This window comes from Lates calcarifer, linkage group LG4 (assembly GCF_001640805.2).
Source record: "Lates calcarifer isolate ASB-BC8 linkage group LG4, TLL_Latcal_v3, whole genome shotgun sequence".
In the NCBI taxonomy this organism is placed as follows: Eukaryota; Metazoa; Chordata; class Actinopteri; family Centropomidae; genus Lates; species Lates calcarifer.
In genome coordinates this window covers 13,650,941-13,663,374 of record NC_066836.1, presented here as the reverse complement: position 1 = coordinate 13,663,374, position 12,434 = coordinate 13,650,941, and the positions used below count along the sequence as shown (strand labels likewise).

Here is a 12,434-nt window from a genome sequence, read left to right as displayed (position 1 = left end):
ATAACAGTGGAGCCTGTTGTGCAGTTCAAGTTGGAGGGTGTCTGTCTCTTTAAGTAAATTTAATTTCATTATCTGAGACTGATTCAATTTAATTAAAGTTGTGTTTGTTTTGCCGTGCGATTTTGCATAGTCTTTTCTTATTAACTCCTCTGCCAGCTTAGTGTTGTCATTTATGATTACATTTTGGCTTTTGAATTTGTGTTGTTGTGGTGTTGTATTTCATTTTTGGTTTTCCAATTTGTGATTTTATTCTGTTCCACAAGGTCACAAAATTGTAATTAAAGAGATGGACCTTAGTTTCCATTAGTATAAACTAATATCTAGTCTGTATACAATACATTCACAAACATACACACAGAGACAGAGGAGACAGTGGTAGATGGTATGATGACTGTGACGGGAGAAAAGAAAGGGTTCATACAAAGATGCAGACGACATCAATAAATGTCATAACAGCTGTGCTCAAAGCTTTTCACTCGGAGAACAGAAAGTGTAAAATTATACTTGGCCGAGGGACAACAATGCACTCGGACATTTATTATTTAGATAATGACCTCATTTAACACTTGCACACATCTACACAACAGTTAGGCAATCAACACATATGCAAACAAACAATAGCACTGAGTTAACACAATGACCTTCTGATATTAACATTGACCTTTGAAAGCAATCTTTTCTCCCAGCATGCGTCATCAGATCAATATTCATTGCTGCCAGGTGATGCCCTGAGCATTATCGGCCTGTTGCAGGCTCAGTGATAGGTAACGCGCACACACACACACACACACACACACACACACACACACACACACACAATCATACACACATGAAAATGCAACAAAGCCCATGTCAAATGCTAAATGTCAAAACAATGTGCTCCACACAGAATGTGTGTTATATTAGTAATTATCATTGTAAAACACACACACACACATCGCTTGGCATTGACTTCTTGACCATTACTAATTGTTAATCAGTGTTTTGTGTTATGTGTTTAAAAGCAATGAGCACAAGTGAGAAAAGCAATTAACAGGTCCAAATCCCAAATCTGGCACTCAAATGCTTCTTTCCTACGTTTATCTCTTTTTTCCTCCTTTTGCCCCCTCGTTTTTACTTGGCACTCCCACCACGTAAATGCAGGTGGCTCAGCCATGTCTCTGTTCTTGGTTCAACCTCCTTATCCAATCAGAAGCAGACCCCATTACCACACAGTTTCCCAGTCAATGATTTCTCATTTAGACCGCACTCCCCAGATCCTCAGCTTATTGAGGGCTTGATGGATGACCTGTCGAATATGCACATTATGTGTGCACATGTGTGTGTGTATGTGTGTGAATATAGGGCTTACCCATCCCATGTGAGGACAATAGACAGGTGGAATGAGAAACTAGATTTAAAAGGTCTCTGGGTCACAGTCCCCCAGCTCTTCCATTCATGAAAAGTTGAAATCTTCCCCTGTGACAGCATCTTCATCAAGTGCTCATTTCTTTGTAAGGAAGGAAGAGATTGTATAAGTGATACAAAACAGTAGAAACACGTTTAAAGTAATCTACCTCCTGAAATTAGTTTTTAATCCACATACAATTAATTATCTCACACAGGAGAAGAATTTCGTGTTTCTCACCATGCAAGCATATCAGTTCAGACATTATGTAAAGACCTCCCCAGCCTCTTTCTAAGAAATCTCCACCTGTCTAGGACTGCTGGGAAATGTAGCTGTTCCGTGGTCAATTGTTGGTGGACACACTTTGACATCTGTTGGTGCATGTCTTTAATCAGTTCCAGTACATATTTCTTGTATAGAAAGATTAAAATTAGTAAACTATAACAGTAAGCCTATATTACATAATTATCATACAGAACTGCGACAGAGCTAGGGATTCCATAATAAGCCATTGCCTTTACAGTTTTAATAATCACTAAACTGAGCACACTTAATCTCGACATGTTGTTGAACACAATTTCAAAATCATATAAATCATTTTCTGGCACATAACAAAATATCTGTAATGTGCCAGTAAACAGGATCTGCCACAACATTACAAGTGAGTGGGGGCTGGTCTCTATCTGGTTTAATAGTCTGCATGAAGACAGCAGGAGGAATATCAAATTCCCAGTTCACTGTGAAACAGTGTCTCATACTCCGTGTGGACCGCCAAAGGAGGAGGTAACCCCGACACTGATATGAAATTCACTGTAAATGCATTTGTATGCCACAGAGAGCATGAGGAGTGTGACTACACTGACATTTACTAATTTCCACTGTTCTTTAATTGCAGAAACCTTTACATTATGAAATGTTATTTCCGCTTCACTGTTTGCTTCTGCTCCTTGCAAATATCTTGTCATGAAGCATAGCTAAAATGAGATACATGTGGAATCTCATTTCGGTCTAGCAGTTCACCTCAGGGCTTACCAGCTTAATAAAATGCATTGTCCTCTTCTTTTTTTTCTTTCTTTTCCTCCCACACAGAAAGAGAGGCAAAGTTCTGCAGACCAGCACTCCCTCCAGAGATCTAGTCACTTTCAGCTGAACTCCAGGAGCCACATGACAACTGAGAAGGTCGGGGGTCAGAGGTCGTTATGGATTGTTTCAGGTCATAGAAGATGGGTAAAGTCCCGTGGGCTGCTCAAATGTCAGCTGGATTCATGAGGTGTCATTATGAATCAGTCCAAGTTTCATGAAAAGTGTGTTGACACTGTCCTATTTGTGTTAATTACAGTATATATTTGTGTCTGTTTTTCTTCCCTTGTGTACACAGCATGAGGCCTGCATCCCTGTTGGTAGAGCTCTGCCACTTCCCAGCACTAAGTGAAAACACTTCCTGTGGTGCCACACAACACTTGATTTACCGCTGTGCTCAGCCGTGTGGTGTGGCCACAGCGCCACCTCGTGATCAAGATTTGCCACTGCAGTTAAACATGGCTGAATGTATTCTGAGGGTTACACTTTGTGAACAGTTGAAGGTGGAGATGATGGAGGAAATCAAGAGGGTGATGCTTAAGGAACATGCCCCTGTAGTTTCACAACTTTAAAGTGAGTTTTTACTTCCTTCCAACTCCAACTCCAATGTTGATGACCTCATGAAAACTCTCTAGCTGAGAAATCAATTTTAATGCATTTTTAATGAGTGATATAAAGTATATTTTCCTATCAATTTGTGGATTTCATTTTTGGTAAGTTTACTTTAAAATGAGTATGTCGTTGAGTGTGCTAATTAACTTGGTCAAATGGTTCTTTGTTTATCTACTGCAGTTTGTTTTCAGTTCATGTTTCTCCGTAGCCTGATATTTTCACATCATTGTCTCTAATTTCCAGTTTCATAAACATTTTATGTTTATGTTTTTAAGGCAATTTAATTTAATGGTTGTAAACAATTTACAATACAAGCTGACTGAAAAATGAATGTGTGTGGTACTGGTTAGATATATCTCTCAGTGGTACACACTCAGAGCAGCTGCCTCTGCTCCTGTTTACCAGAGACCTGCAGTGAAATCTGCTGCATGTGTTTAACAGGTCTGGACATGAAACTGCACCAGATCGAAGGAAAAAGGTCATGTGAATCGTTATACTATGTATGTTGGAGCTAACATAGGAGAGAGACTTCCATTGCTCCCTTCATAATGTCAGGGGTTATATTTAGTTATTGCATGTGTGTCCTGACCCTTTTGGGGTTTTAAAATTGTTAGGTGAGCTCCTGTTTGATAATGAGTATATTTATGTCTCTGTTCAGGTGTATTAACTACTGTCTTTCAAAAACCAAAGACCCAGTGGAGCATAGAGATTAGAGATCCCCACACTGTTTCCCTCTTGTGAGGTCTATGTGAGAAGAGTCAACCATTGAAAAATATAGACATCTACTGCAAGGCTGTACCTAAATCAGACAAGGCAACATCTACCCCTACTGGTGACATGTGGGAACAGAATCCTGAAGTGTAAGGTTGTGGAATTACATAAGGATAATATAACTTCCAACTAGGCCTTTATTTGCAGCTGTTTCAACAAACAGTTCTTAGCCTCAAGCAGCCTCATCTTGGATAAAAACAATAATAAAATAAATAAATCAGTGCAAATCAATCAGAGAGACAGACATAGAAATCTTAGACTTTAAAACGTATGTATATCATTTTCCCTCTCTGTCTCATGCTTCCTTAATCCCTTTTTCCCACATTCTCATGTGGTTTAACCACCTATAGGATTCCAGCATTAAAAGCATTAAACCTCCAGGACAACTGCCCCTTCAGTCAGTCACCACATATAACTCTGCAGCACGCACTGACACTGTGGTACAGATGTTGTGGTGCCCAGGACATATCCTTTAACTGCCTGCCTGAATATTCTACTGATTGGGCTGAACACACCTTTTCAGGATTGAGCATACTCCATGAGAAATTCACCACAATCATTTCTAAATCAGAGAAAAAAGCTCAGAACACCCAAAATCATTTTGGGTACTAATAGGTCCAGTAACTGTGACTGTTAAACATTTAACTTTTCAGTACAAAGATGATGAGTGAAACACTTACTATGGACATACAAATAAAAGTTCAACCTTTGAAACGTCTCAGCCTCCTTTAAACAATAATTCAGCACCAAGCTAAAAATCATCATTTCACAAACCTTTTCTGCTCATACCAGTTCCAATGGCCACACTCTGCATCACTGCATCTCTGTGGACTAATCACAGTGACACCACACTGTGCAGAGGTTGTCACTTATGCCATTAAAGCACCAGGTTTTTCCTAATCATCATAGTTTCTGTTTAATGTCATAATGACCCCATCGCCTTCTCATTTTCCTTAACGTGCAATGAATCCCTTTCCCCACTGGGTGGCAGTATGAGCATATGTACTGCACAACCTGAGGTAAGAACTGCATCTGTGTGAGCTTTTGGTTATTTGACCCATCTCATATTCAGTCATCTGACAGAAGCAATGATGTGAAGCCCTTGATCTCAAATATGAGTATGGATGTAAAATTATATAACAACTCAGACAGCTCGATATCAGAGGGAGAGAGAGGAACAGAGAGAGAGAGAGAGGCTTTAGTTCAATTACAGCGCAGATCAAAGACAGAAAAAAAGAAGGTGAGAGAATATGTCTAATAAGCCAAAAGGCAAAACAGGCTCTCACACATTTGCAGCCATGTAGGGAAATTTACACAGAGAACAGACTGCATCTAGATATTTTTGGCTGAACTTCCAGACTTGACACTGATGTTTAAAATTACAGGGAATCTCTTTCTTTGAATTTTTTGACATGAAAACCAGCATGCATTCTTTGGATAATCCACATTCAAATAGATGGGATAAAACAGCTGAGACAACAGGATAACTACTCCAAACACCGTGTTTATTTCACCAAACATTCACTTATTGTAATGTAGCGTTAAAAGATTTGGTAGGTTTACAATGGCACCTGCAGAAGACAGAAAGCCAATTTTCTCCATGACTCCAGAGATTTCATTTCTTTGAAGTATTTCATCCATCCAATAAGTTTCTCTCATACAGAAATGGAAATGTATTCAAAATTCCATCACGCAGTATGTCATTACCATCCATTCACTTCTGACAATAACATATTTCAGTGGGTTTTGAGAGGTATTATGTGCACAATCTTGGTAGCATGGTACCGTGAGACATGATGGGAGCCTGAAAGCAAAGGCAGTTCAGGGTGTATTGAGCTGAGGAGATTTTTATTGACAAGTGTTTTGCCCTGTTGAGCTGATATTTCAAAAACTGAGACCATGTAAGGTTGAGATGCAGTCACTCATAAAAGCGCCGTGAACCAAAGGGCAAGCTGAAAAACCAAAAGGCTGAGAATAACTTGCGTGTGTTTGTGCAGTTGTGTGTGATGTGAGTAAGAGAGAAGGTGAAAAGCTTCAGACACAATCGATAGCTGAGAATGTGAATGTGTCTCCCCTGTACGCGTGTGTTAGTGTGTGTGTACAGGAGTAGCTACTGAGGGGAGAGGACTGCAGAGATGATGATGATGATTTCAGTGAAATTAAATGTACCATAGTCACTTAAAATACAAATGTGTCTCCCTGAGTGGAATATATATTAAGATTGATTTAACAAAAAACTGTTTGAGTGCTGGGATTGTTTAATTTATTTGGACATAGTTTGAGTTTGTCTTTGAATCCCTGGGTTGTGACACCAAACAGATGCTGGTGTGAACAAGGTCGACCTACAAAGACAGACTCCATGTATTTTGGCTCTGTCATAGACAGGGAGGGTGGCACTTGAGATTTATTGTGACATACTTAAATATTCATAATCTTGGCTAAATATTGCTGCCCTGACCTGAGTGCCAGTGATATTTTTCACTCCTATAATTTGTAACCTGATGGCAGAGATGGAGACATCGCTGCCTCTGTCGTGTCAGAACCACAGAGTTCTCTGCTTCTATACACATATTTGTATATAACATCACAGTATGCGAAGCGTGGGAGTTCACTCTCCCTTAGGATCACGGTCAAGTACACCTTGTTAAAACCATCCTGAGGGGGATGATCATTTCATTGTCTACACACAGAAACAAGACAAAGCACTTAGTGCGCTCTGAACATGTGGCAGTTTTTCCTATGTGGCAATACCAGACAGCAGCTGTCACCTCTGACATCATCGCTGAAGTGCACTGGCCCCTTTTAGGTGGCGGCGTGCCCCCGGTGCATCCTGAGAATCAACTTGGACAGATGGTATGGACAAGAGCAGATATCTAGGAAGACTAGAAATAATGGTTCTGAATGTTGTTTTTGCAAGCCAGGTGGTTTGCGAATATCATTTGAAAGATCCGCCAGGTGTTAGGTATAAAAGATGTATCTTCTTTTTTCCTTACTTTCTCTGTAAAACACACACACACACACAAACATGTTATTAAAGAAACAGGACACGGGCATGTTGAAAATCTTACAATGTATATAATTGACACAAGATTTCAGGTACAACAGCAAATGAGACATTTGTATTTTTCAACCTTTTTCTGGTATCTATCTTCACCATAAGCACAAACTCTCCATAGATTTCTGATAAAAATAAAACTGAAGTAAATAAAAACAAGAAAATTTAAAGTACTTTTTTTCCTCATAAATTGGCACCTTTCAGAAATGCCTCCCCATACTCCATTCAGTGTAAAGCTGTTTTTAAACAGTTGGATAATCAGCTTTGCATTTTTGCCACCTACTGTAAATAGATGAAGGCAGGATCAAGGTGCACACTGATTTGAGATCAGTACTCTGGTTAGACCTTTCTCCTGCTTCCTCTTAACACTCAGGGGCTTTGTGTTTACACTGTTTCACCTAAGTTGAAGAGGAGACGTCATACTGGGCCATACTTATCTGCATACGCACATCCCCAATCAATGGTCGTTTCTGGAAGGTGTTGACTCACGTATTGATTGACCATCTAGTGATGTCTTTGTGCAGACAATGCCATTTATTGGCCTCATAAAAGTGCAGGTTTTATAAAAGGGAGGGGGACTTTGAGCAACAAATTAATGAGATCAAAAGGTGAAGGAGGAGAGAAGAGGGGGAGGGGGTTGTGCAAATTTCAGTCGATGACATTGTGAGGCAGTCATTGAAACTGAAGTTCGGAGTCTAAAGTCGCAAGTCGCAAGTCGTCTTTGAATTGGAATGTCACCATCACAGTTGGAGTCATTTCTCATTCTTTACAGGGCATATTGTGTACTTTCACATTCATATTCAGATTTCTCTGGCAGGTCACAAAAAGAGGACCCATGCGGTGCTCTTGCTAATTGTTCTTTGTTTAAAATCTTTTTCATTTTTCCTCCAGTTAAACATCTAATATCATTAAATCTGTCTTTTTAAATCTCAAAATTGACCCCAACCTTATACAAAGTGTCAAAGGCAGTCACAGGCAGATTTTGTAACCAGGGACTAACAGAGAGAGACACACACGCACATAAAACACACATACTCACAGAGCAACAAAGCATTCATTAATAAAGCATGGTAAAAAAACAGAAAATACCATCTAAATAACCTGTCAGGTAACACTTGTGACAACAACCTCACACATTTTTTGAGCAGTAATTAAGTATCTAGCAGATGTGCTTCTCAAACTTTGCCAGAGCCCCAAACTACTTAATTGGATCTGCAGTATTACCACCTGTCAAATACATATAGATTTTTTAAACAAAATGAATCATAGTGGATTGTCCCTGTGAACAACTGAAGCAATGATGTGCTTTAAAAAGCGTGTCTGTTTACATCCTCCACATTCCATCTCTCTGTCACAAACAATACTGACAAGTATAGATACTATCAATATGATTTGGGAGACATCACAGTAGTAGGTTGAAATTTTTTTTTTTTTTTTGAAAAATGAGCTATATTAATCTCCCATGGCTGTCTGTTAAATAGCACTCTAGCATACACTGTTAGTCCAATACATTTTAATACATTTCATTTCTGTGACATCCAAACAAGATTTATAAAGGCTCTATCATCCGCTCCCTGTTTTGCTCTATCAATCAAAGACAAGTACACACATTCGCACACAAACACGTATACATGTACACACATGCAAGCATTGTCCCATCATCCTGCGCGCGGCGTTCTTAAATGAGAGCTTTGACATTTCTTTGAATTAAAATGTGGTATGTGTTTCCTCCCCGGCGAGCTTCTCATCAGGTAAAGCATCACACTGTGTTCCCACAACATTCCCACTAAGGTTGACACATAATGAAGCACTGTGTCATTGTCATATTGCCTTGCCATCATGTAGAAGCATGAGGAACGTTTTAAAGGTCATAATAACTGATGAGCAGGGGGAGACAGGTAGAGGGTGTTGGGGGTGGGAGGGAAGAAAGAGGCACTGATATAGAAAAGTTGCAGAAAAGTGGAAGGCAGATATGAATACACTATGACAGATGATGGAAGGAAATAAGAGTTATAGCGTACACTGATCTGGCCATTATAAAATTTTGATACCTAATTGGCTATTTTCTCTAAAAAAAACAAAGAAGCAATCAAAAATATGTACACTGCTGTGTCTGCCATAGAAATAGTTGGATGATTCAAAGATGTGCATGGTGTGGCTTTAACTGTGGATATGGATCATTGCTGCAATTAGACAAAAACTTATGACACTGCTGGCTGCAATTATGATGCTAATCACAGGACCACTGGGCCTTTGCAGGGAGCACACAAAATTATGCATATTATATTTTAGCTCTGCTGTGCACATAAAAGGAATACTGAAAAAAGCGCTACATGGCAGCAGTGTTTCTGCTTCCGAATACATTTCTGTTCTGCTACATGTTTCCAAACTCATGAACTGTCAATCCTTTGCTGTGAGGGTGATCTTAAACTGACAGCCCCCTCCCTCCATTTCCACATACAGTGCTCTATAGTGGGAAGCTGCGGTCATCTGAGACCCGGCCTGGCCTAGCATGTGTTTTGCTTACACCAGACTCTCGAGTTGATCCTACACTGCCAGCAGGGTTTGGAGAGAGGGAGGGAGATCTGTCTCAGCAGGAGGGGAGGCAGGGGTAGGAGAGGGGCGGGGGGGGGGGGGGGGGGGGGGGGGGTTAGGGTGAGTGGATGGATGGAGCGGTGGACGGGTCACGTTACTCCTACATTAGATGATCATGTCAGTGTGAATGTGATCACAGCTATTATTACAGCTTAAATGGCAAAAAGTGCTGACTTGGCGTGCTCTCATCCTCGCTGTGAGAGTGCGTGTGTAAGTGTATTGATATTGTGAGGCTTAATGCATTAAGAGGTCTGGTGGGTCGCAATGTCTAAATCATCCTCCTGTAAAAGTCATCAATATTTCATTTCATTTAAGTTTGTGGTTTGTGTTGTTTTTCTATAAATATTGGGGAGTGATTAATTCACTCTGGGGTCTATTGTGAGTTATTAATAAATAAATAATTCTACTGAATGCAAGTGCTGTTTTAAAGGAGTGGAATAACAAATCTGAGCGCCCCTCAAAGCCCCATTCTCCCTCTCCCTGTGGTGTCAACACCAACATACTGTTAGCAATATAGTCTTACACATGTCTTAGGTACAGATATAATCTCAGAGAAACCCAGAAACACCAGAAACAAAACATTAGAAGATGTGAAAAGACCAGCTCTAGTGGTGTCATAATATAGCAAGAAATAAAAGACAAGAGCAGAACCAAAACATTTATGAATACTCGTAATTCCATTTTGTTCTAATCCGAAACCAAGAGAAAGTCCATCCAAGTGATTTTTTTTTTGTTTTGTTGTTTCCTTACTTACTTATTTAGTTTTGGCAAAGTAACTAACCCCCAACTTCTCCTCCCTCCCCTTTCAGACTCTCCCCGACCCTGTGTCCCAAACTCAGTCCCAGTTGGTAGATTCCCCCTCAATTATCGCCGGAGCAGCAAAATGAGCAGTGAAAGCAGGTAAATGGTGATGCCGGGGAGGTTCTGGCTGGCCGAGGCTTTCACCTCCTTGTTTTCTGGAGGGTAGGGGTAGCGTATGGGTCGCTCAGTGCTGGGCTTGACAAGACGTGGGCCCCGTGAGCACATATCTTCGGTGCACATGCCACTTCCTGAACCACTGACATCATCACCTACAGACAGAGAGTCAGGACATGAGCTTAGTGGTAGGACATACGCACACAGAAAAACAGTGTTGCTGGTGTATTTATAGAATTAATTTATTAGTTAGAAACCCTGTGCTCATACACTGTTTTCTTAAAAAGGCACTTTAATTTAGGCTGAGGATTTTTTATACTTTCATCTTAATTTCAAATGTACTGCCTTTGCTATTTTGCTGGAGTTTGTGTAAACTAAGATCCAAGTGTTCTGTCTCCTTGGGTGTACAGGAACAGAGTTGTTTATTCCCCTTAATCTAGAACTTTGGTAGAAGCTTTTAATCATCAGTGAGTCATCTGAGATGAAGTTTCTTGTGAATATTCTTTCGAAACTTGTGGGCTGTGATGGTAGAAGGACTCACTGGTGTCCTGAAAGTCAACATCCTGGCCATTGAGAGCATTCTTCAGGCGGTGCGTCATGATCTTCAGCTGCATTATCTGTTGACGTATTGTCATGTCTGGCTTGGTGATGTCGATTTCCACCTCAGGGTTGTTGATCTGACTAGCTAGGCCATCACCCATCACCTCGGGAAGGTACCTGGAAAACATGAACACTTGTTTAACATGGGAGACACATAGTCTGAATTTTTTCATCATCTCATCACCGCTGATTGGAGATGATGTAACTTTTGCTGTTCAGTGGCCACTGTGGCCAAAAGTGTCAATGATAGGATAATGGCACACTGAATTCCCTTCATTTCCCAGGATTCTGTGGAGTCAGTTGGTTTAAAGACATCATTATTAGGTGACCAGACTGAGAATGGTGCTAATGCATCCACTGTAAAATGCTGTTTCCACCCAATGTTAAAAAAAAAAACAAGAGAAAGAAGAAGAGAGTGAATGGAATGGGACCACAAGCACAAAACAACAGAGTAGCAACCCACAGTCCCTGTTATATTATGCCTTAAAAATCATTTTGGGAGATAGAATGTCAATTTATCTACTTTGATAAGTTATTTGGAAAAACATTTCTCAAAGGGTTTAAATGTCCTACCTGGCACGGTTCATGCCATTCCAACACTTATCCTCGGCACCTGTTCCAGTAGCCACTCTGTCACTGCAGAGCAGATTTGGAAGAGAAACCCAGTACGACTGCAAGTCCCTCAGTCTTACAGTTACATCAGACACCTGAGGCAGAGTTGACAAAAACAGATTCATGAGCTTTTATTCTTTGCCCAAAATCACAGCATGATGGTACACTTGAACAGGAGAGTAAGAAAAACTCCTGCTTTCTCAATAACCAACTGTGGTGCTCAGTCATCTGACTCATTCATCCATCCGAGCGTTCATTCCCATCTAATCACCCCATAGCTGTCTGTGTAAAGGTGAAATGAACAGCAAAGGGGGTGTAATTGCCCATGATGTGTGCATGATGTGTGCAATGGATCCTATGTCATAAACCATCACAATGAAAGGGCTAGATTAGGCCATCAGAGAGCAATGACAAGAACACAGATTCACTTGCGTAAATACTAACCAGTTTGTCCATTTTGTTCGAGTTGGTTTCCAGCCTGTCCTCCACTGTAACCCTCCCTCTCTTCATGATTTCATCAACTCCTGTGCTGCTGGTTCCTCCCTCTCTGAGGCTGCCACATGCCTGGAACAACTGGAGCAGGAGAAAGTGAAGAAAAGATAAGACAGAAATGGAGAGAGATGACAAGTTAACAAAAAGGTGAAATGAGGAAACTGACTCACTTCTGTTTCAAGTTTACTTGACTTTCCAAACACTGCAAGGCCCAAAGCATACCTAAGTGCTTCTTCATCAAATTCATCTCCATCTACAACTAGTAACTTGAACTGTATGGCTTCATACTAGCTCTATACACTTCGCTTTCCTACC

The 12,434-nt window shown here is 40.5% G+C and overlaps 1 protein-coding gene across 3 annotated transcripts in view; it reads right to left on the bottom strand.

The window, feature by feature from the left end:
* Nucleotides 1–6,903: 6,903 nt before the first annotated feature.
* The window catches only part of gpc1b (glypican 1b), a 66,094-nt gene continuing 60,563 nt past the window's right edge, over nucleotides 6,904–12,434 (bottom strand). For all 3 annotated transcript variants that reach the window (XM_018676748.2, XM_051070046.1, XM_051070045.1), the window contains 4 exons: nucleotides 12,072–12,200; nucleotides 11,589–11,722; nucleotides 10,957–11,132; nucleotides 6,904–10,570 (listed from right to left, as the gene is read on the bottom strand). In XM_018676748.2, coding sequence (XP_018532264.1) covers nucleotides 10,365–10,570; nucleotides 10,957–11,132; nucleotides 11,589–11,722; nucleotides 12,072–12,200 — 645 coding nt within the window. In that variant the 3' untranslated portion in view covers nucleotides 6,904–10,364. The remainder of the gene's footprint in view (nucleotides 10,571–10,956; nucleotides 11,133–11,588; nucleotides 11,723–12,071; nucleotides 12,201–12,434) is intronic.